General features: G+C 60.4%; 1 protein-coding gene across 1 annotated transcript in view; it reads left to right on the top strand.

Moving 5' to 3' along the window:
• OTOF (otoferlin) overlaps nucleotides 1-24351 on the top strand; it is a 107030-nt gene that overhangs the window by 5945 nt on the left and 76734 nt on the right. The window contains exons 2-3 of the mRNA XM_044450308.1: nucleotides 10864-10922; nucleotides 23396-23484. Coding sequence (XP_044306243.1) covers nucleotides 10864-10922; nucleotides 23396-23484 — 148 coding nt within the window. The remainder of the gene's footprint in view (nucleotides 1-10863; nucleotides 10923-23395; nucleotides 23485-24351) is intronic.

The raw sequence follows: 24351 nt of genomic DNA, 5'->3' as shown, positions 1-24351 counted from the left end.
GTCCCACGGTTTTACAGATGAGATCAGAGACCAGTTGGTATTTTTTAAGAGAAGTTTTTTTATTACCTGTACAGGGACCAACACTCTCCCACACGGACGGGATGGGGTGCAGTCCCCTGTAGAGGGACAACGGAGTATTTATACCTTGTTACAAACAAAGGGAGAATTGTTTTTGACAGCCTAAGCAAACGAGCTGGCATGATGCAGGAGCGAGACCGTTTTGCGGTCAGTCCATATTTTGATACAAAAGCGGAGCGGCTTGCAGCTAGCCTATCCTTTTAAGAAGAACACTCTGCATATGCCTTGGGCGGCTGACAAGCCTCCTATTGTGCTCTATTGTGCTGACTTCAATACACAACTGATGGCCTCCTGTTATACTAATCTTGCGCCAGGTGGGTCGAGCCCAACAGAAGCCAGCCAGGTTGGGAAGCCCGGCTGACCAGTTCAGTGCAAACTTCCCAGGGGAGTCTGGATGCACAGCCGCCGTTGCGAGAACGAGTTGTCGGGTGATGGCGTTAGCTGTGCACCTGGCTGGGTCCTGGTCCAACTCGTCCCCAAGGCCTGGAGGGGGGCAGCTGTCCTGGAAGCAGCATCCAATTCCGAGACCAGGCAGAAACACCCTGGGTAGAGTTTTGGGCTGGACCCCTTGGACATCCCCCACCCCCACCCACAACTGAAATTCAGCCATCCAATTGGCAAGGAAAGAGAGGCAAGATAAAAACGCAATTTATTTATTTCGTTTCTATACTACCCAAGAGCTGAGGCTGTCTGGCAGTTAACACAGTTGAAGAGAAATCTGAAACACACAAACAAGATAAAATTAACTTAAAATGGCAAAAATACGATAGCAGTTGCTACTGAGTCAGCACAGAAGCATAGCCGCAGTGCCGAATAAAATGCAATATCACAAAATGAAGCTAAAAAGTCAAGCTGGTAAAAGCCTGGGAGAATTCTAGCCTTCCCCTGGTCCTGCAAAGAGCACGAAGGAGGTGCCAGGCGTCCCTCTTTGGGAAGCTCACTCCACAGTTGGGGTGCCACAACTGAAAAGGCCCTCCTGCTGGTAGCCTGGTGCCCCACTTCCTTTGGAAGGGGCTCCCAGAGAAGGACCCCCAGCGATGAGCCCAGGGTCTGGGCAGGGCAGACGGGACAAGGCGTCCCGCAGGTAACGGGGAGGTTTGGTGTCTGAAGGACCCACGTGCTCCCACCTGAGAATGCAGCCTGCCTCGGGAGCCACGTCTGATGTTTGGCGAGATCTGGCGGGGGGCCCGGCTCCGGTTCGGTTCTCTGCGCGCTCCTGCGGGGCTGGCTGCCTGCGCAAGGAGCCTGCAGGCGGGCCACGCGTCCTGCGCCGGGCGTGCGTCGGTTGGGGCACGCCAGCGGAGCGCCACTGCTGGGAGCCCTGTGGGCCGCTCGCTCGCTCGCCCCTCGCGCTCTCCTGGGTGGCCCAGGCGCCGCTCTGGCCCTGGCCCTGGCCCTGGCCCTAGCGAGGCGTGGAGGGGGACCCGGGGGTGCCCACCCGCTCACCTGTCTGGCAGGAGCGGGGTGCAGAGACGCATGGCGGCGCACTCGCCCGAAGGGGCTTTGGCAGCGGAACGCCTGGCCGGGGGGGCGGGGGCGGCACCGTGGGGTAGAGCCCGTCTGGGGAAATGAGGTGGGACGTGGCTCCGAAGCCGGCCGCCGTGCTTCCCTTCGGGTAGCGGACACCATGCTGGAGAGGCCGGCGGACCGACTCGCCTCCTCGCCTCGGCCACTCCTCCCTCGCCTCCTCCGCCTCGCCTGCCCGGATCGCTGACCTCCGAGCCTTGCGGTGCCCGCGGGCCAGGCGCTGTGCCTGCAGGGTCTCAGGTGCGGGGTGGGGGGCGCCCAGAGGCAGGGCCGTCTGAATGCGTGGGCCTGAGGGGCACTTTCCCGTGGGCCCCACACTAATCTGTGCATGTTAATCCTTGGAAAATGGGAAAACTTCCCAAATTAACACTGCTTTGCCCAGGGCCCATCATGCTGTGAAGACGGCCCTGGGCACCCCCCTCCCTGTCCAGCACCGGGGCTTGACTCCCCTGGAGAGGGGAGGGCTGGGAAAGGAGGCTGAGCCCCCTTTTCTGGGATGCCCGAGGCTGGCTGGCAGGGCCTCCTGCAGCCTGGCACCTTCGGGAGAAGGGCGGCCACAAGCCCCGCTGGCCATGCCGGCTTGGGATGATGGGTTCTTGTCGAACACACCGGGCAGCAGCAGCTGGGGGAAGGCCGAGCAGCTTGCTCCCCTGCTCTCTGCAGCCCTACGTGGATCGGGCCCTGCGCTTTGCTCTAAAGGCGTGGCAGAGAAGTGCCCTGAAGCCTGGGAGAGGCGCCATTCAGGGGTGTGTCCTGCACCGGGCTGCACAAGCGCCTCTGCTTTTCCAGCCGCACCAGTGAATGGACCGCTTGAAGTACAGTCCAGGTGCTTCCCACGGCGCTGTAGAAACCTGCCCACGTTTTCAAATTTGAGATACCAGCTTTTGTTCCTGGCGAAAGGACACTTTCCCCATAAAGTCCCTTTGAGTGCCATTGTTCTTAGAAACGCTGGTTGCAACCTAAAGAATGAATACATAAACGAACTCTGCACATGCTCAGGGCTCTCAGCTTTATGCTTGTTTATATGTTCTTGCGCTCCAGTGGGCTGCGGTTCTCTGGGAGCTTCCTGGCTCAGCCCCCAGTTTGCCAGCGCAGAGTACAGTGCCCCAGGAAGAGGATCCCTCCCTCAGTCAGCAGTGGAGAGCCCTGTGGCACCTTAAGGGTTAACCAACTATGGCGTGACGAGCTTGCGTCCACTTCTGTGCATGCCAGAGGGCCTGTGTGTGTGGTGCGCGCACGTGCACACACGGGAGTGCATGCCTGTAGAAAGTGCCGGAGAGGAAATGGTAGAAGCGGAGTTAAGTGGCGACGTAATGCCAGAAGTGTGTGCAACGATCGATCGGGTGCGCCTCGCGTGCTGGAAATGATGCCGACGGGCACAGCTGCCGCCGTTGGTGATCGTGTCTTGGGAATGCGGTGTGCAAAGGGACGGAAGTCCCGTCAGAGCCCAGGTTCAAGAAAGCAGACCTGGACTGCGGGATAGGTGCGTAATTCAGCAGTTCGTGCGAGAGTGCTCCTTCGGAGCGGCTTTGCTCGAGGACGGCCACTTCGGAGCAGTGGCGGTGCCTGTGGAGGTCCAGATGCCCTCAGCTTTCCTTGCTGAGGGTGGTTCTGTTCTGAGCCCGTTTATTCTTCTGCCAGGGAACTGCAGGGAGGCTCGGCTGGCAGGGGGTCTGTGACGGCGGGCAAGCGGGCCGGCACACGCCTCCCCGATGCTGCGTCCGGCATCGCCCGGTGCTCTCGCTGGGGGAGAGCTGGGACGGCGGCACGGGCTGGCCTGGTGTCCACTCTTGTGCAGACGTTGGCTCTTTCGGGCTGGGACCGGGGGCTGCTTATGGGCAGGGACTGGCCCCCCATCCAAGGCTTGTGTGGCCTTAGCCGAGAGCTCTCGGTGTTCTGGGTTTTTTCCTCCTGGCTCTGTCCAGTGGCAAGTTCTTCCCGAACACCAGGCTAGTCTTATCCGTCCATCCGCCTGGGCTCTCCCGCTCGGCTGGGTGGGCACCCCAGTCCGAGGCGTGCCGCAGCTCTGGGCGCCCGCCGTGGGTTTGCGGCCAGCTCTGGCGCCTGCGAGAGGCACGGAGGTGTGCCGGCCGTCGGTGGGTCTCCGGCTGGGGCGGTGCTCGTGTGTCCAGCGTGCGGCTGCACAGTCGGGTGTAGCACAAAAACCCCTCGTGTGGGTTCCTCCGGACTCCGGTTCACGGTCGGGTGAACGTTACTGAGGTCCTGGTGCAAGATCATCGGGGCTTTCTGTCCGTGAGCGGAAATCAGGAAAAGTCATCAGTGGATCTCTGGTAGAGAAGACCCTTTGGGGACAGGGGGCTGAGACAGAGCGGCTCCAGCGCAGCCACAAAGATGCTGGCCAGCCGGGGGCCTGCCCCCCCCCCCCCCCCAGTGACTTTGGTCTGAACGCACATGCTTGCTGGCACGGATGGGGGCTTCTGGTGCTGCAAGCTCCTTGCCTGGCGGGCTGCTCCAGAGCCTTCACCCCACTGCCCACCCTCCACATCCCTGCGTGGCAGCTGTGTGGGGAAGGGAGAAGGGGAGGGGGCCCAGCCAGAGGCCACATAACATCCCTGCTTTTGCTCCGAGTCTGAGCCACGATGCTGCTGCCAACTCTCATGCCAAAGAGAAGCCCGCCTCGCCCCCCACCCCCTGTCGTGCCTTCCTCCCTTTTGGGAGCGCCCGTCAGGGCAGCCGTCTCCCACTGGTGTCCTCTCTGTGCGTGGGGGCCGCAACTCCGAGCATCCCCTGCGAGGTGGACTGCAGCAAGAGGGGCTGCTGCAGGCCCCGGGTCACAGAATCATAGAATGGTAGAGCCGGGAGGGGCCAGAAGTCCCGCGGGTCCAAGCCCTGCTGGTGCAGGACACTGGTTCACACCACCCCACTCAAATGACTGTCCAGTTTCTTTTTGAATGCCTCCAGTGTGGGGGAGCCCCCCACCCCTCCAGGCAGCTGGTCCCACTGTCGTGTTGCTCTGGCAGTGAGGAAGCTTTTCCTGATGGCCAGCCTGGATCTGGGTTGCCGCCACTTGAACTGATCCTTCCGTGTCCCACACTCCGGCACCAGCAAGGAGAGACCTTGCCCTTCCTCCCTGTGGCGGCCTTGGGGGTATGCTACGGAAATTTGCGCAAAGCACAGGATACACAGACATTGGGCTTGCGAGCAGAGGTCTTGACCTCCCCCTTTGTGGTGGGGGTCTGCGCGCGGGTCACGCCGGCCGGGCCAGGCCGAGAGTCCCCTGGCGACATTCCGGCGCTGCTCCCGAGCATGGCCTGCTGATGGGACAGTCCTTTGCGGCCAGGCCAGGCTGGGGTCACCCCCACACGGCGCCCTGGTGCAGGAGCAGTGTCTCTGCTCCCTGGCAGGCAGGGTGGCCACTTGGGTCTTCTCAGAAGCGGGGGAGCTTGCCACAAGGTGGGGGGGGCACAAGTTGGCGCAGACTCACGTTCCTAAGGGCCGCAGTGTGAAACGGGGGGGGGGGGGGGCTCAGCTTCCGGGCCCTGCCCTGCCCTCCCTTTTTCTGGCTCCCTCTTTACACGGGGCCTCAGCTTCCAAGAGAGGACTGTCCTCAGTGCAGCCACCGCGTCATGGCCGTCTGTCTAGCACGGACCCACTTCATCCCCATGGTCCGATCAGCGTGGGGCAACAGCCCACCTGCCATCAGGTTTTACCCACAATGCCCCTGAAATAAGCTGCTGCAGGGCACTGTGGGAAATGTTAAGGGCAGGGCGTGCGCAGCAACGAGCAGAGAGATGCTGCCGGGTCAGGCCACCCACACAGGTGGGGGCATATTTTGCAAAGCCCCCCCCCCCCCCCGCCCTGACGCCGCTCTGCCTGCAGCAGTCCGGCTGTCCGTGGCTTCTCTGTCCCCTGGCTCGTGTGCTTTAGGCAGCTCCGCCAGGCCTGGTCACGCGTGTTCCCCCCACGCCCGGAGAGGCATCTGCGTATGCGCCCTGCTCCTCCGGACACAGTTTCTCCAGGCTTGTTTACACGGCTGCCGGCCACACCTGTCTGCACGCCATGAAGGGGCTGGGAGCCCGGGAGCAGCGCCCCAGCCGCCCCAGGTGCCCCCATCCGCCCCTCCCAGGTGCAACAGGAAGCGATATTCCTCTTTACTTCCAAATAATGAGAGGCAGTCATTTCCCCATGCTCCTCCCTAGTCAGACCTCACCTGGAATACCGTGTCCAGTTCTGGGCACCGAGATTTCAGGAAGATGCAGGGAAATTAGGAAGGGTCCAGCGGAGAGCAAGAAAAATGATCCAGGGCTTGGAAGCACTGTGAGGAGGGACTGAGGGAACTGGGGATGTTCGGCCCTGAGAAGAGAGGACTGAAGGGGGACATGAGGTCCCTCTATAAGCACTTCAAAGGCTGTCCCAAAGAGGAAGGCCAAGATCTCTTCCCACTGATGCCGGAGTGCAGGACACGGAATAATCAAGTCAAGCTGCGACTACCCAGATTCAGGCTGGACATCAGGAAGAGATTCCTCACTGTCAGAGCAACACGACAGGGGAACCAGCTGCCTGGAGGGGAGGGGGGCTCTCCCACACTGGGAACATTCAAGAAGAAACCGGGCAGCCCTCTGAGTGGAGTGATGTGACGTGGTGTCCTGCACCAGCAGGGGGTGGACCAGATGGCCTCCATGGCCCCTTCCAGTTCTACCATTCTTTGATTCTACGGTTCTTCTGAGACTGCTGTGGGGCGCCGGGGAAGATGCTGGCCGCCTGCTGGGGGGGGGGGGCTGTGTCCAGGCCCGGGGAGGCCGTGGCCCCTCGCCAAGGGGATGCGGCTTCGCCCGAGCTACCCAGCTTGTTTCTGAGGCTGCCACGACTGCCGCACACTCAAATTTGTCTCCCCCAGCCCTGCTCTGCCCGTTGCGAGTCTGTGTCTTTAATCCTGGGGTGCAATTCTGTGCACATCTTGGTAGAAAAAGCCCCGCCGCTCCCACTCCCAGCATTCTTCGAATTTCTCGGCTCCAGCGACCACGTGGCAACGTTTATGGTTTCTTATTTCTGGGGATTACAGAAGAACAACTATAGCAGCAAAATCTCTCCTACCCACCCCAGAAGCTTAATCTTTCGAGTTCGTTTAAAGGTCTTTGGCCTTGGTATGACTTGGGCTCATGAGAAGCAGGAGCTGCACCACCTTGGCGGACCTTTCAGCTAATTTTCTTCCACACCCTGGATTAGCTTTTGGCAAGACCGGGCTGGGCCTGCTGTGTGAGGCCAGTGGCTCCCGCCTCAGTGGGGTGGCGTATCCACCACGGGTTGCAGCCTGAACTTTTAAGGAGCTGGCCCTAGTGCTGAGCCTCGTTTGAAGATAAGGGGTGGCACCTGCAGCCTCCCGGCTACAGCCCAGGCTGGATTCACGGCCCTTCTGGTGGTCGAGCTTCCCTCCCTGAGCCTCCAGCAATCCGCGGCCTGAAGCCCCCTGCCAGCCTGCTGGTGCTTGGAGAGAGATCTGGCAGTGTGGAAATTAGAGTTATTCATCACGCTAGCATAATGGCTCCTCCTGCTCCGAGGCCGGCGACCCACCCGCCTTCCAGCGAAAGGACTCGGACAAGCTGCTCCGAGGGAGGCGGGGTGTCCACGTGGACGTTGCTGCGGGGCTGCAGAATCAGCTCCCCTCCAGCCGGCTTCCCTGGGCCCCCACGAGTGGCGATTTTAACTGCTTTTCCCCACCAGGTGCTGGTCCTGGGGGGGATTCACCTTGGGGGGGGGGGAGGGACCTGGTTTGGGGAGGCCATGGCAAGAAGGATCAGGTGCAGAAGGGGTTAAGCATCCCTCCCTCTCCTGTACTGATTCTCACCCACTGGAGCTCAAGCAGTTGCTGAGATATGTTCTGGTTTCACCCATTTGAAGGAAAAAAGCTCCTTTGCCAGGAGGGAATTGATCCCGGTGGAATTGCCTGGGCAGGGAGCTGAGTCGTCTCCCGCTCTTCTGCCTAGCAGGCAGCATGAGCTTCAGATTGTGCCCCAAAAGCAGAACTCGCAGCCTCTTCTGATCTGCAGACCCTGCAAGCAGCACCCACGGCTGGCCTGGCCTGGCCTAGAGGCACCAGATTGCTGGTCTGTCTTGAAATCAGTCCCAGAAGGACGAAATGATTCATCTGGCAAGCTTGCCGGGCTGGCTGCGATTCACAGGCGTGAACGTGGCGCCCGTTCTCCCGCCAGGATCTCCGAGGGGTTCCAAGGGAGGGCCGCGGGGCACCCTCGGGGGGGGGTGACTGCCGGGCCTCGGCCACCCTGGGCTCCGCGAGGCTGTGCCCCCAGCCCTGCCCAGCCCCCTCGCCCTCCACTGCCCAGGCTGGCAGACGTTTGCTCGCTGTGCTGTGTTCGGACGAGGGTGCTGCACGCTGAAAGGCACTTCCCCCCCTACATTTTCTTCTTTTTATTGTACTTTCTGAAAATAAGTAAAAAAGAAAAGAAAAGAAAAGAAAAGAAAAGAAAGAGAACCCGCTGCAGGGCAGCAGAGGCTGGGGCAGACGGTCCCGAGCTGGGGCAGGAAAGGCGGCAGCGCTTGTCTGGCCCGGTCTCGCTGGGGAGATCATCCCACGACCAGGAGCCACAGCTGACCAGGCCCGTTCCGCCGTTGCCAGCAAGTCCTTCCCCACCGCCCCACAGGTGCTTCGGATGACAGCTCTGCTGCCCATGCTGACTGGGGCTGATGGGGGCTGAAGTCCAAAACGCCTGGAGAGCAGCTAGCTGGGGTAGGCCAGTCCAACAAGCGACCGGTTTAGCGTGTTGCCAGACCCGAGGGCCTGAAGCTGGCAAGGGGGGACAACAAAGCCCATGGCGAAGGAGCTGCAAGCCAGCCTGGCAGGTCCGGGGCACTGGATCCCCATGGACCGCCCTGCGGAAAGGGGGTGGGTGGACGGGATCAAGCATGCAGTGCGGGGTGCCGGATCCTTTCCCCCTCAAGGCTACATCCCGTCACGGAAGGGCTCTGGGGCTGCCCCCCAGTGCTGGGTGGGCTGAGGGGAACGGGGCAAAGCCATAGCAGCGGGGCAAGTCCCCACTCCCCGTGCCGAGCTTTAGGGGGGCCATACCCGCCTTTTAGAATGGGCTCCTGGCGGCCCGATGGCCATCCAGTGATCAGCCCCCGGGAGCAAGGGAGCCCCGGGGCACAGGGTCCGGAGCCTGACCCGCTGGGGGTTCAGCGCCCCGACCGTGTGTCCCCACAGAGCTCCTTTGGGCTCCCACTAGCCAGTGGCACAAGGAGAAGGTCCTCGGGCACAGCCCGCGGGACACCCCGGCCCCTCTGAGGGTCCAGCAGCACCGGGGGCTGCGGCCGTGAGAAGAGGCAGGGGCTGCAGCGAGTGGGGCCGGGGCGAGGGCCTTCTGGCGCAGGAAGGCAAACCGCAGCCTCTCCGGAGCAGGCGGCCTCTGCTGCTCTGAGTGCAGATTAGAGAAGCATCGCAGAACAAGATTAAAACAGGAAAACAGGCAGCCTTCTCTTGCCGGAGGCGGCCGCCTTCAATAACCGTCAGGAGCTCGCCGGCTTTCCGCAGTGGGTTAATTTGGACCCAGCGGTGGAAACAGAGGCCTTCCAATCACGCCTCTCCTTCTCTGCCCGGGTGCAGAAGCAGCGATCAAAGAGAAGCTCGAAGGCGGAAAACTGAGGAAGTGCGTGCCAGCGGCCGTGCAGCTCTGCCGCGCGATGCTCCGGAGCAAGGGCGTCTCTGGCCCTCGCGGTCCCCAGCCGGCCATCGGCCGTGTGGCCCGTTGCTCCCGGCCGCGGCCTCGGGGCCTTTGATGCATTCATCCCAAAGGTGTCAAATGATGCAAACACGCCGCATTGGCAGATGGTTGGGGGGCGTGGGAGAAGGCTGGGCGAAGAGATGGCTCCTCACAGTCCCCTCACAGCCTCCCGTGCGTCTCGTCTTCTGCAGGCGGCAAGTCGGAGGCGGGGGAGCATCTTTAGGAGGGGGACGAAAGAGCAGGACCAGCCCCGTGGGGAAAAGCTGTGCTAGACCCGCTGCTGGGCAACACCGTTTCTGAGGACCAGCTTTCGGGAGGTGGCATTGAAAGAAGGGGACGGGGAAGAACAGCAGAGGCCAGAATTTGGCCGGGTGGTTTGGCCAGGTGGGCTGCAGAGAGAGAGGTCCATGTGGACGAAATTCGTCAGTGGCGGCTCGCACTGGGCAACACAGTCTGGAAAGGCGACGCAGTAGCTGATCTCTCCGAAAACAGAACGGCTGGCCGTGCCTTTGCTCTGTCCCTTGCCTTGTGTATCTGAGCCCTCGGAGGGAAGAATCACAGAGGCAAAAAAGCTAGCTGTGCCTAAACAGGGAGGATTACCTAGTGGTTGGAGGTATGGAATTGTCAGCACCACCTTGTAGAAATCTGCCTTCTCTGGTTGGAGGCTTGGTGCTCCATCGTGAAATATTTCCCAAAGTGCCCACCAGATTCAGAGAGCCTCGCTCTGGCTCCCACCCAGGGTCCACGGGTCCACCATTCCTTTGTGGCAATCGCCACGATTCCAAAAACACACCCACGCTTTGGCATTCCTCAGAAGGCTCCCGGGTCGGCTGCAGGGGGCCGGGAGCAGTGGGGGTCGCAGCCACTGGGCTGGGAAGGCTGGCGGGAAGAGAGTTCCCCTCCCCGCCTCCTGGTGCCAGAGCCCGGGATCATCCGCAAACTCTGGCCGGCAGGGCAAGCGGAATGGCTCGGCTCCATCACGCTGCGCAAGCTGATTCACGGAATCCACTGCCCCGGGATGGTGGTGACGCCCCGGACCCACGGCGGACCTTATGCAGGTGGCGGCACGCCAGGGCGTTGCGTGCTTCCCCGCTTTGGCCTAAACTCGCATGGGCTGTGGCGGCTTCGGAAGGAGCTCTGCAGCTTCTCGCTGCTGGGCTGCCTGGACCCCCTCCCCCAGTTCAGGGCAGCGTGCCTCTGAGCACCCCGGCGGGCCCCCAAGCCGGCTCTCCCCCTGGCTCAGGAGGTGGAGGCTTCATGACAACTCCGTGCGGCCCAGACCCTTGCGGGTCCATCCGTCCAAGGCGCTTGGCCTGAGCAGGAGCTGCTCCACCCACAGGACCCATGAGCTCCATCAAAGGGGCACTCCCGCGATCGCAGAATCGCAGAATAGCGGGGTTGGAGGGGGCCATGAAGCCCATCGAGTCCGACCCCCTGCTGTTGCAGGACACCACGTCACACCCCGGTGCCCCCTCTGCCCCCCCCCGTGCCCCTGCACGAGGCTTTTGAAGGTCTGATGGGTCCCGCAGATGCCAACTGCCTTTCCCTTCTCCTTCTGCAGGTCTCTCCTTCTACACCCGGGTCCTCGAGAACTGTGAGAATGAAGCGCCGTTTGACGAGGTGAGGCATGGCTTCCTCCCGGGCTTCCTCCCTGCCCCCTTCCCCCTGGCAGTGCCCAGCGCCGCTCCCCTCTGGGCCAGCATGCGGGCAGGGGGCAGAGGCCCCCGGCAGCGCAGGGCGTCCAGCAGCTGGCCGGTGCCTGGAAGGTGCCCCAGCCAGGGGCATCCGGCCCCTTGGCGGCCGTCCGTGGCTGGGGCCAGCGTGGCGGAGTGAGACGCCGCTCAGCCGCTGCCCGTGCTCGCTGCCTGAGGGCAGATCGTCCCGCTGGCCGAGTCCAGTGCCAGCGCCACCCTCTCTGGCGCGAAACGCACGTGCCCTGGGCGCGAGAACAAACCCAGTGCCCCGCGGAAATGTCCTTCTGGAACACCTCTCTCACACCCCCGAAGCTCCTGCCCTGGGGTCCCAAGCGACGCCTGGGGGAGCGGGTCCTGTTCGAATGGCGGCCCCCGCCCCCTCGCCCCAGTGGCTCTGGGGGGGCGGGCGCAGTGAATTCCTCGGAGGCTGCTCTCCACATCCTCTCCCTGGCTCTTCTGCCGCAAAGCCGCCTCTCTTCCCAGCTGTTGCATAAACTGTCGGCGCCACAGGGTCTACGTGAGGCCCTCCTTTCCGTGCCCTGTCGCTCAGCTGCGTCCCCCATGCTCCCCCCGCCCCCCCACATTGCAGTAGGTTGCACCTCTTCCTCAGATAAGCTCACCGTGCGGCACCCACCTCTGCGAAGGGCGTTCGCTCTGCGTCGGAGGTTACATGCCCGCTGGCCTCTGTAATTGCCACTGACACAGGGGATGCTTGGGAAATCCGCATGCCCCCTTCCGCGTCGGGGGCCCCCCTTGCTTCCGTGTGCCGGTCACGTTCCGCAGGCCTTTCCCTGGTCCTGGACAGAGCTGCCTTCCTGGACCCCGGGCCGGTTCCTGTCCTGGCATGGCCTGGCTTGCTTCCACATTTGCTGACCCAGTCGCTGGGGGTCCGTGGCCGGGGCAGTGACGTCCCCCTGCCCGCCCACGCCGTCACCCTCATCTCCCGGTGCGTGGAGCCCATGGTGTCTCGGAGCAGAATGCCTGACCTCTGCTCTGTATGGCTTTAAGACTATCATCCCCCACAGGGCATGGTGGCTGGGGAGGACAGCGTCATAGCTCAGCCCATCCGGAGGCTGCTGGCCGGGTGAAAGTTAATGCGGTAAACCTGGTGTGTTGATTGGGCGGCCCTTTAGCCCCCCCAAAGCCAAAACGTCGAGGTGGCTGAAAGAAAAGAGAAACGGGGATGGAGATGGAGAGAGGTTGCTGTGTCGTTGCTGCGGGCCGACGCGTTGTCTCTGTCACCAAATCGTCACAGGCTTAGGGTGATGATGTGGACAAGAGAGAGGGACTCCTGCCACTCCATACGACTCTGGTGCGCTCGCAGCTGGAGCATTGTGCTCAGTTCTGGGCCCCTCATTACAGGAAGGATGTAGCCAGGTTGGAGCCAGTGCAGCGCAGGGCCACAAGGTCGGTGGCCGGTTTGCAGGGGGTGCCGTATGAGGTGAGACTGAGGGAACTGGGTCTCTCCAGCCTGGAGGAGACTCAGAGGGGATCTGTTGGTGACATCCGGGTATGTGAGGGGGTGTCACACGGAGGTGGGCAGAGACCTGTTCTCCCCTGCAGAGGAAGGCAGGACGTGCTCCAACGGAGCAAAGCTCAGGGAGCCAAGGTTCCATTTGGATGCCAGGAAGCACTTTTGATGGTTAGGACCCCGAGGGTGTGGAATGGGCTTCCCCGGGAGGTGGGTGAGGCCCCATCGGTGCAGGTGTTCAAGGACAGGCTGGACATGCACATGGTGGGCATGTCGTGAGCAGAGCCGGCTGGAGCTGGAGGTCAGACCAGATGGCCTGGGAGACCCCTTCTGGCTCACTCGGTTTCTATATCCATGTTTCTAAGTGCCCTCCAAAATGACAGCCCTGCTCAGCTCTTCCAAGTGCAGGTCAGTGGCTGCTTTCCTGGAGTCCGTCCATCTCAGATCTGGCCTGCCTTTCCTTCTTCGGCCTTCGACTTTCCCTAGCGACATGGTCTTCTCTGTGCCTTCTCACGAGGTGCCGGGAGTACGGCAGCCTCCGTTCGGCCATTTCTGCCTCTAGGGAAGCTGTGGCTTCACGTGGTCTGGGACCCACCTGCTCATCCTTCAGCCAGGCAAAGATTGCAAAGCTCTCCTCCAGCGCCACGTTTCAGATGCAGCCACGTCCTTCCGGCCGGCTTCCTCCAGTAGATGCAGCTCTGTTTGGCTAGCGGGGAATAAACCCCTACAAAAAATTAACCTGCAAAATAATTTAAAAAGAATCATGTTTTCTAGCAGGATGCCTGCTTATGCATCGCTTGCCCTGTGCTAAATCCTTTTATGGATGCACAGTCATGAGTCCTTCTTGTAAATGGATAGGGAGAGATCTTACGATTGTGCAGAAAATGGTGCCCATGAGCCTTCGGGAAGGGCTCGCGCACATCCACCTCTGGCTTTGGGCGTCTTTTTGCTTTTGATCTAGACTCAAATGGGACAGCCTTTCAAAGAGAGGACTCTCCCCTCCTGAGCGGGACACATGGCCACCCCGTTGCACAGGATTGCTCTGTAAAGTTAGGGAAACGGAGGCTGGCTGGCGGAGACTAGAGCTCTCTGCAGGGCCGGCCTCTCTGGCCACGGTGCTGGCCCACGTGGGGTGAGGCACGGCCCTCCCCGGGCTTCCAAGCCTTCCCAAACGGGAGTCTGCGGGGGGGGGGGGAGTGGTAGAGGCAGTGCCCGGAAAGTGACGTTTTCCCAACGTCTTCTCCTGGCCCAGAAGGTGCAGAAAAGGCTCTTTCTGCCAACACACTGGCCTGGTTGGTGACTTCTGCAAAACCTGATTCACAGAGGAAGGGTTCCTGTCTTCGTTCTACCATTTTATCTCTCCATCACGTTGGGTCTGGTTGCCTCTCCTGGCCGAGCAGAGAGGCAGAGTGCGCGGCTGCACGTAGGATCCGGCAAAGAATTTCGTGCTGGCCAGCAGTGAGAGGACATCTTAGAGTCCGAATCACAGAATCATGAAACTGTTACTGGACTGAGCCGGTCAACAGCTGGGGCAAACCCGGGTGGACCCCAGACCCAAGCCAAATAGAGCCCGAGACGAGACTTGGAGCCAAAACCAGCTTTATTCTAGTGCACTATAGCATAAAGGGAGACAAAAGGGGACATTCAGCCCAAAGCAGTGTCTCCAAAGTTGCACCCCAGTACATGCGTTTCATACCCGAGGTAGCCAATTCGGTCACCTAACACACAGCTAATGCATCGATACATCAACGTATGCACCCCTCCCGTGCTGGAGAAAGAGTCCTTTCTTCTGTCAAGGACCAGACAGTTCCCATGCCTCTTTCTCATCTGCTCGAGATTCACGCAGGCTCGCCATGTTCTTAATTCCTGCACATGTGCAACTTTCATGGCGGCTGCAACCAGTTTCCACTGCTGCTTTGATTACTGTATTCCAGGTCAGGCTGGCGTGTTTGCTGTGGGTTACACAGAGTTCGTTTTGCTCTTATCTGCCCTCCCTTCTGGGACAGCATAACTGTGGTGTTTTTACTATGTGGCCTTCCTGTGGCCAACTACTTTTGGGGCCTTCCTCTGGCCAATTACTTTTGGGGTGTTTTGGGCTGCTGCAATTGGCGACAGAAGCGTAGGGCCGGAAGGGGCCGGAGGGCCATCAGGTCCACCCCCTGCTCGGTGCACGCGCCAACTTAGGCTGCTTCCAGAGGGCTGCCCGGCTGCACCTTGGGTGCCTGCGGGGTGGGAGAGCCCACCGCCTCCCCGGGTCGTGGGTCCCGTTGCCGCAGCGCTCCAGCAGTCGGGAAGCTCCTCCTGATGTCCAGCCGGAGTCCGGCTTCCGCAACTTGAGCCCACGATTCTGCGTCCTACACTCCGAGCCCTCCTCGTGATGCGGCGCCATCCGGATCGGCTCTTCCTTTGGATGGGGCAGGCAGGAGGGCGGCTTCTGAGCGAGGGAGTGAGGGAGCCTGGGGAGGGGCTTGCTGAAGGGCCACCGGGCAGCAGAGCACCCGCCCACTGCCCACCTGTGGAACCGGGAGCTCCCAGCCGGTTGCGGCCTCTCCCGGGCGGGCGGCTGACGCGCAGCTCTGGTGCCCCCCTCCCCAGGGTCAGGCGGGGGCCGGCTGGCCGCATCCTGCTGGTACGGGCAGCTGTCCTACCTCGCAAGGCAGTTGCGGCACAGGCCGGTCTCTTTCCGGGCTTCTTGGCGATTTGCATTTCATGTCACCGCCGTGGACGCAGGGTGGGAGGGGGCCGGGTTTCCCGCTCATTGCAGCTGCGCGCCGGTCTGGTGCTCTCTCTCTCCTCCACTCCAGCCTTAATGAGGCTCCGCGCGGCTCCGCTTGATCAGCGGCTCGCTCCTTCCCGCCGGCGGGCTTGTCTTAATTGGCACCAGGCCCCTCGGGGCGTCTGGCACTGTGCCGGCCACCCGGTGCGAGTAGCATTTCTAATCTGCAGAAGATTAAAAGAAGCAGGGGGGTCGCTGGCCTGGGGGGTCCGGGGACTCTGACGCAGGCTTCACCAGGGGCTCCGCGATGAAGGATGATGGGCGCTTGAACACTCTGCTGCCGCACCAGAGGCTTCCCCCGCTCTCTGCTCCCTGAACGGGGGACCAGGTGGAGAAGCCCCCTCCGCAAATCCTGGGGAGCCCCCCGGCAGCCGTGCCGCGGGGTTGTGAGGCCTGCTGCCAGTTCCAGGGGCAAGCCCAGGGAGCTCCTGCAGCCGAGGACTGGGAATCGGGGTGGGGCGGAGGGCTCTGAGCTGCCGAAGCGCCGCAGGGGCCTCTGGTCTCCAGGCCCATCCTAAATCCTGCTCTGCGTTTGAAACTTGGGGTTTAAGCTGAACAAATCCACAGAGCGGGATCAGGCGGAGGGGATGCTTTGCCGGCGGCACATGATGTGAGGGTGCACACAGCCACCTCGGCGCATGAGGGACGAGGTGAGACGGAAGCAGGAGTGCGCCAGCCCGCGTGCCCATGAAATTGCCCCACAGAAAGGAGAAGGGCGGCAAGCACCACGCTGGGGTGGAGAGGTGCCTCCCCAGAGTCCGCAGCAGAAACAGCGGTGACCCCGGCTGTCTTCCCGTGGATCTGGCCTCTAACCCTCGAGGCTCGATGGTCCCTTCTGGGAATACCGGTGCACGTGTGGGCAGAAGTGCGGGTGTACAAGTAGGAAGACGGGGGGAATGGCCCCCAGGAAGAAGCGCCAAGCCCCTGGGCTCCCGGAGAGACCTGGCGATCTCGCCCCCTTCCAGCCGTGCCTCCGCTCACCCAGCCGCCCCTTGCCCTGGAGGTGTCGGCACCTTCAGCGCTTGGGGGAAGGCACTCGGCTGCCTGCCAAGAGACGCTCGTGGCTCCCCCTGCCCGCCGGCCCACCCCCGGCCCGTGGCACCTGCGAGCCGAGCCAGAGCTTTACGGCAGGCAGTGGGTGTGCGACTGGACCCTGCCCCTCGGGATCCCCGATCCCCCAGAGCAGAACCGTTCTGGGAGTGCCTCCGATCCCTCACACAGACCAGGATCCTCCTTCGAGCCGCTTCTGATTACGCGTTTGGATGGTGGCTGGAAGTCCAGCATGGCAGCTTGGCCTGTAAGGAGGGGGCGCCGGACCCACCTCTCTCCTGTCTTCCTCCTCCAACACTCACCCCCAACATCACCAGAAGAGGCTTTTGGGTGTCGGGGAGCAAAACACCCTGCCTTCTCTGTCGTCAGTCCAACCAAAGCACCTTCAAAGCACCCTCGGTTCCTGTCCTTATGGTCTGTGCCACCCAACAGCTGGGATGCTTTGGGCAGCTTACAACTGCTTGTCATGGCAAAGCCGGGAGACGACACGACGACACGAGACTATTCTGATATGCAAAAGCGTAAAGACCATTTCACCGTGATGTCACTTGGGGGCTGGGAGAGAAGCAGCCACCTCCCTGGCCACACGGACACATGAGGCCGTGCGCCTAGGCTGTGAGGACTGCTCCAGAGGAAGGCACGGTCCCTCTGGGCGCAGCCAGCAGGCGCGACCTCGGCCGCTCTTCGTGCATGCCCAGAGACGGACGTGTGTCCCCATGAGTCGGCCTGGAACGGGCGGGCGCTTGCACGTCCCCCGAGAAGAGGACGAGGTGGGCCCTGAGGGGCACAGCACATGATGGGCTCGTGTGTGGGAATGGGCAAGTTCGGAGCGTGTCCCTGTAACTTGGGTGGCGGCAACACAGCAGGAAAGGCTGCCACCAGGTGCTCTTTCTGCCACCGCGCGGCCCCAATCCAGGAGCTGCTGGCGAAGGCCGAGCGACCTCGACGCCGGACGCCCCTTCCGGCAGTTCCCTATTGTGAAAATGGATCATGGACCAAACAACCGTTTGAACGGAGGCCGTGTTCAAACAGAGGACTGTCCTCTGCAAAGTAGGGTATGTGGACACCCTGCCACAGCCGACAGAAGCTGCCGGTGTGCATCCAGCCACAAAGTGCTTTGATTTCTGCCTCTTAATTTGGCAGTGAGCTTCCAAAAGGTCATTTGATTAAACAATGCTAATAGAACTTGTCTACCTGGAGGAACAGGGACCCTGTCGGATGTTCTTCATCTTTTGCAATGAAGAAATTCTTTCCCAGAGACCCCCTCGCTTGGCCACTTGCTCCCTGCGTTTAAAGACGGGCTTTGGCTGAAGTCCGAGGCACCAGGATTAAGGTGCAAGCTCCGCCTGAATTTTGCGGCCCCTCTTTCCAGCCAAGGCGTTGTGTAGAGCAGGGCGTTGTGTTGATCCACTGCTAGATTTCTCTCCTCGTGGGTTGTTATTCTTCATTTGTGGCCCACAAAATCGAAAAATCGCAGAGACAGACAGTCGCTCGCACCGGCGTGGATGCTGGGATACCTACGAAGTCGTGCCTGGACAGGCATCCCCATCAGAAGCTGCCAAGCTCAGCCTCAAGGGCCACCTGCAAAGAGCTTCGCATTCCTCCATTGCTCTTTTCTTACCACAAGCTCAGAGCTGCTTGCATCCTTCTCCAATCTTATCCCCACAACAGCCCTGTGAGGTAGGTTGAGCTGAAAGTCTGGGACAGGCCCAAAGTCACCCTGTTGGCTCCACAGCCGAGCGGGGACTCAGTCCAGGTGGCCCGAGTCCCAGTCTTTACCCCTCCACCACGCTGACGCCTCTGGCGACCCTACCCATTTTAAATCGGGTCGTGGTAAGGAGCACGGCTATTTTGCAACTGGGGAGGAGAGGGGAGAAAGGAGAACTCAGGAACTAGAGAGAGGAAGCTCCCGTTTTACTGTCAGGTGCCTGGATTTTCTGTGCTTTCCTGGCAGAAAGTCCACTAACGGGCCAGTCGCCCTGGGTGAAAACGCAGCCCTGACCGCAGTTCCAGGGGCAGCGCTGGAGCACGCAGGGGCTCAACCAGAGCTGCTTCTGCAGAACCAAACCATCATCCACCCAGCCGGGGGCCCTCCGCACGACGGGCAGGCCGCCTGGTCCCCTCTGACGCGCGGGACGACGACTCCCGTTGCTGACGTTGGCTACGGTCCATATCATCTGTGGGCACCAGGCTGGATAAGTCTGGCGTCTGATCCAATGTGCAGCAAACACACGTCAGAATTTCTGGCAGGGATCCTGTCTCCGCTCTGCCTGCTGTTGGGGCCAGGCACTTCCGGCCCCCAGACGCGGGTTCTGCATGGGGGAGCGCTGGTGCGGCCCCCCGGGTTCCTTCCGAGCACAGAACAAGATGAAGCGCATTTCAAGCTCCCTCTGCCCCTCCCCGTCGCTCTCGTGTTTCATCTTCAAATTGCCCTCCGAGGCTCAGGCAGCCAACCCGGGTTCCATTATCCACGCACAACGCTTCGGGTTTCCCCGGCCAGATCGGGGCTGCATTGACAGATCGCAGGTGCGGCGGCGAGGCTGTTGCTGCCAAAATTGATGGAGCTCTCCAGTGACAATGTAGTTACTGCTCCTATCACAGTCGATGAACGGCCCGCGGGAACGGCCACTCCACGCACTGCGCCGGTGGAATAATTCATGAACAACTTGTAAATGTCTTTGAAGGAGGTGCAATTGCTCCTGAAAGCTGCCCCGTCCCTCGGGATGGCCGGAGTGGAATTCTTCCAGAAATCGCCTCCTCCTCCTGCCCTTTCCGCTTAGTTCCTGAGGCCGTTGGTGTCATTCTGGCGATGGGCATCAGAGATCGCGGCATGATGCGCTGCTGCTGTCGGGGAGCCTGGATGGAGCCGCGGGACAGGATACCCGGGTTCAGTCAGGAAAGACCCCTTTCGCCTTGGACCTCCGCAGTTTATTGAAAGACCACCCAGGACCCCTGCAGTGACTTCCGACAGCCTGCTGCCAGGGAGTGGTTCTCACCGCCAACTAAAAGCTTTAGAACATACACAGAGTGTTTTGTAGATTCTGAGTCACATGGGCCCAGCAGCTGGGCAGTTGATGACGAAACAAGGGGAACACCGTCAGAAGAAGGTCGGAGGTCTGCAGAGGGGGCTCAGCACAATGGCGTTTGATTGCAGGAGATCAACATAGGGACCACTGAGGCACGGGGATTCCTGTGGGTCTTGGCATGCAAATGAGGGTGATTGCAATGCTGTTGCCCTGGCAGCCTGACCAGCTCTCACTGATGGGCAAAACAGCAGCCCTGGCAGCTCCTCATAGCAAGCTATCAGTTCCAGTTCTCAAAATAACAGCAAATGCTAAGCAATAGACTGGCTTGGAATTCTGCTGCTTTCTGAGAAAGGGGTGCAGCTTTGACATTACAACACAAAGGCACATAGAAGCAATATAGTTCTACCAGGATTTATCTGAATTTTCCCAGCTCCATCAAACTTGAGAGTGCTTTCTGGCCTTCTGAGGTGGAGGCAGGCCCCCAGGGGTATTTTCCCGAGCTGCCAACGGCCACGCGGGCTGGGGCTGGGGCTGATGGGGCTGCTGCCCAACCCACCCGGGGTCGCCAGTGTCGGGAAGGCTGTGCCCGTTCCGGCGGCCCTGCGTGCCGCATTCCCGCCGTGCACCCAGCCGCACGATCCGGCTTTGCTGGGAATGAGCCTGGCTCGCCTGCTTCCGAGCACTGCGCTGCCACTCGCCCCAGCCTCCCGAGGCCTCCTCCCGAGCTGTTCATTTCGGTGCGGGTACAACATTTGCTCTCTCGAGCCAAACTTCTTGGTGCAGCAGCCAATGCAAGATTAAAAATAGGGCTGTAGAGAAATGCCCCCCCCCCCCCCCCCATCTGTTACAAATGGCCCTTTTGCAATCGCAATATGGTTTGCGCCAGCTGGTGCCGCTGCCAGAATGTGAGCTCTGCTTTTACATATCTAAACCTTGAAAGCCTTTTAGCAGATCGGATTGTGAATGATGAATACCATCCATGAATATTTCCATGAGCACCTTTGCAAATTTATTTATTTTATTTATTTATTTAGAATTTTTGTATGCCGTCCCATTCGCATAAGCCTCAGGACGGCTTCCATACAATAAATGAACAACCGTATAAATAGTGCACATAAAATCCAGATTCACTCTGGCTGCAAATTAGAAACACAGAAACAGAAAACAGTGCGAGTCAGAAGGGTTCTCCTGGGCCATCTAGTCTGACCCCCGGCTCCAGCCGGCTCCGCTCACGACATGCCCACCATGTGCACGTCCAGCCTGTCCTTGGACACCTGCACCGATGGGGCCTCAGCCACCCCCCATGGGAGCCCATTCCACCTCTCAGGGTCCTGACTGTCAGGAAGTGCTTCCTGGCATCCAAAGTGAACCTTGGTTCCCTGAGCTTGGCTCCATTGGAGCGCGTCCTGCCTTCCTCTGCACGGGAGAACAGGTCTCTCCCCACCTCCGTGTGACACCCCTTCATACACCTGTATGTCGCCAACAGATCCCCTCAGAGTCTCCTCTCCTCCAGGCTGAAGAGACCCAGTTCCCTCAGTCCCGCCTCATACGGCATCCCCTGCAAACCGGCCACCAACCTTGTGGCCCTACGCTGCACTGACTCCAACCTGGCTATGTCCTTCCTGTAATGAGGGGCCCTAAACTGAGCACAATGCTCCAGTTGCGGGCACACCAGAGTTGTATAGAGTGGCAGTAATACCTCTCTCGATCCAGAAGCCACACTTCTGGCCATGCAACCAAGGGTGGCACTCGCCCTCTTGGCCACCACATCGCACTGCTGGCTCATGTTCAGCCCGCAGTCCACCAGCCCCCCGAGGTCCCTTTCACAAGTGCTGCTCTCCAGCCACTTGTCCCCTGACCTGCACTTATGACACCCCATTCCTGTGCCCCAAGTGCAAGACCTTGCACTTTTCCACACTGAACGCCATCCTGTTGTCTCCTGCCCACTTCCATAGTCTGCCCAGATCCTTTTGGATCTGGAGTACCTGCTCCTTAGTTGTGGCCACTGCTCCAGTTTTAGTATCGTCTCTGAATTTGATCAGCAGACCGTTCACCCCTTCTTCCATGTTGTTAATGAAAAGATTAAGCAGGATCGGCCCCAGGACAGAGCCCTGTTAAAACCTATAGATAATATTAAAAGTTGTTAAAATATTGTTTAATAAAACAAATGCATGCACGGGTTTTGAAAAGGACTGAAAGTTCCTCTCATTGCCTACATCTTATTTGGGTGTGCTTTTTAAGCATGGCATGTTTTTTCAAACATGTTGTGTAATGAACTGACTTCCGCAGTGGCTTGCATTTGGGTCTATACTGGCCGGGAGATGCAGAGAGGGTCAATTTTGGTCAAATATGAACTGAATCAAATGCCTGATACTGTCTCTAGTGGGGAGTCAAATTCTGCTTTCTCTGATGCTTTGTAAAGGGCCTTTGGTGATGATAAAAACGACACCCAGAACCCAAACTTCCTTTCTGGAGAAGTTTGCCATCATTCAGCAGTCATTCTGAATGCAGCAGCCAGTCTGTCTGTTGGAACGAAAAGGAGGAGAGCGCCTTCGCAGGGAAGGGCGTGCTCAGACTGGCTCCTGAGCAAACACCGTGGCTCCACGACCCTCCCATCATCCACTGCCCGCAGTTCGGCTGCGGGCCTGGGAAAGGAGGGCAGTGTCCCGAGGCACAGCTGCCGGAGCTGCTTTTCCAGCTTTCCTGAGCAGGCCCTTCTCCCAGTGGCTGGGACTTGCGTGCCAATTCTAGCAGCCTGAGCTGAGCTTGCAGGAGCATTGCCAGTTTCTGCTGTGGGCGGGCGAAGGGTCCCGGAAGGGGCAATGCAAGGAAAACTGGAGGGGAGGATGGGAAGCGGATTTTGGGCGGCTGGCAACTACTGCCCTTGCCTGGCCTGTGGATCTCTTTCCCAGGAAGATGGGCTTGGGGGCAGCTCCGGGTGCTGGTGGACTGCAGGCTGAACGTGAGCCAGCTGTGTGATGTGGTGGTCAAGAGGGCGAACGCCACCCTTGGCTTCATAGCCAGAAGTGTGGCTTCTAGATCGAGAGGGGTATTACTACCACTCTATACAACTCTGGTGCGCCCGCAACTGGAGCCTTGTGCTCAGTTTTGGGCCCCTCATTACAGGAAGGATAGAGCCAGGTTGGAGTCAGTGCAGCGCAGGGCCACAAGGTTGGTGGCCGGTTTGCAGGGGATGCCGTATGAGGCGAGACTGAGGGAACTGGGTCTCTTCAGCCTGGAGAAGAGGAGACTCAGAGGGGATCTGTTGGCGACATGCAGGTATGTGAGGGGTGTCACACGGAGGTGGGTGGAGACCTGTTCTCCCCTGCAGAGGAAGGCGGGACGCACCCCAAAGGAGCAAAGCTCAGGGAACCGAGGTTCCATTTGGATGCCAGGAAGCACTTCCTGACAGTCAGGACCCCGAGGGTGTGGAATGGGCTTCCACAGGAGGTGGTTGAGGCCCCCTCGGTGCAGGTGTTCAAGGATAGGCTGGATGTACGCATGGTGGGCATGTCATGAGTGGAGCCAGGTGGAGCCAGGGGTCAGACTAGATGGCCCAGGAGGACCCTTCTGGCTTGCTGTGCTTCTATTCCCAGGCAAAAGAGTTTCAACTTCTTATCACCACTGACTATGGAGACCCAGGCTCCATCCACTTGCAAGGATTTGGGGAAGGGGCTCCCTGAGAAGAGGGGGCAACCTCAGGGCCCCCCTTGAGTGGTGGCATCTCCTGTGGCAGAGATCTAGCATGGGGGGCTCTCCTGGGAGAGAAGGGCCCCGAGGCAGGGCAGGGCCGGGCCTGGTGCTTCCCTGGGCGGCCTGTGACTCCACCCGCGCTCGGGCTTTTCTCCACAAACCGTGTGCTGGAATGTTGTGTAGCTTGCCGTGGGCTCGGGATGACAGCGCCGGAATGGGATGGCCGTGCTGCACCTGGGCGGGGGGGGGGGGGGCGCCAGGACCAGGTGGAGCAGCGTAACGTATTCGAGAAACGTGTCTGCGCGTGTCTGGGGAAGGCTCGGTGCCCGTATGCGTGAACCCGCTGTGCTCACCCCTCCTCTCCTCTGGATCTCTGTCCACAGACCTTCCGGTGGCCCATTGCAAGCAGCATCGACGTCCACGAAATGCTGGAGATCCAGGTGTTCAACTACAGCAAGGTCTTCTCCAACAGGTGAGGGGCAGAGGCCATGTTTTCGTCCTTCTCTGGCGCTCCCGCCTGTGTCACCCAGCTACTTCGCGATGCCCGCGTGGAGGCCTGCAGCGCCGGGTGTGCTGGCCGGCTCTCTCCGCCGAAGCAGGAGGGAGCCTGGAAAATAGGTCCCTGGCCTGTCGTCCTCTGGCACCGAGGCATCGCAGAGCAGCCTCGTCTGCGAAAACCCAGGAAGGGCCTTCCTGGGTCGGAGCAAAGCTCCGTCTCACCCAGGCGTCGGGGGCAGGAGAATCGGGGGAGACGGTCTGCCCAATTCTCGGAGATGCCGGCCTCCCATTCGAGAGGAGTCCTTCCTTCTCGAGGGCAGGCAAGGGAAAGGAGGGGCGGGGGACTCTCCCTGGGGGAGCTTCCCCGTCTCTGTGGCTGGATCCGAGCGAAGTGTGCCGGGCTCTCTTTCCAGCTGGCCAAAGACCTCCAGGAAGCCCACCGAGGGGCACGGGCAGGAGGGCGAGCATCCCCGCCTGCTGGTTTGGCACCAGTCCCCCGAGCTACTGCCTCCGCTTAGCTGCAGGCACGTGGCCAGACCAGCCTGCCACGAATTTGCCCTCATTCTAAACGCGTGTCCATAAATTGGCTAAACTGGACTGCAGGTTCTGCCCACTCAGCTTGACCTTTCCGGGCGAACGCCACCCTGGGTTGCATAGCCGGAAGCGTGGCTTACTGCCACTCTATACAACTCTGGTGCACCCGCAACTGGAGTATTGTGCTCAGTTCTGGGCCCCTCATTACAGGAAGGATACAGCCAGGTTGGAGTCAGTGCAGCGCAGGGCCACAAGGTTGGTGGCCGGTTTGCAGGGGATGCCGTATGAGGCGAGACTGAGGGAACTG

The sequence above is a fragment of the Varanus komodoensis genome, unplaced genomic scaffold, assembly GCF_004798865.1.
Source record: "Varanus komodoensis strain SLA01 unplaced genomic scaffold, ASM479886v1 scaffold64, whole genome shotgun sequence".
Lineage (NCBI taxonomy): Eukaryota > Metazoa > Chordata > Lepidosauria > Squamata > Varanidae > Varanus > Varanus komodoensis.
Note: the sequence above shows the minus strand (reverse complement) of the source record. Positions and strands in the feature narration are given on the sequence as shown.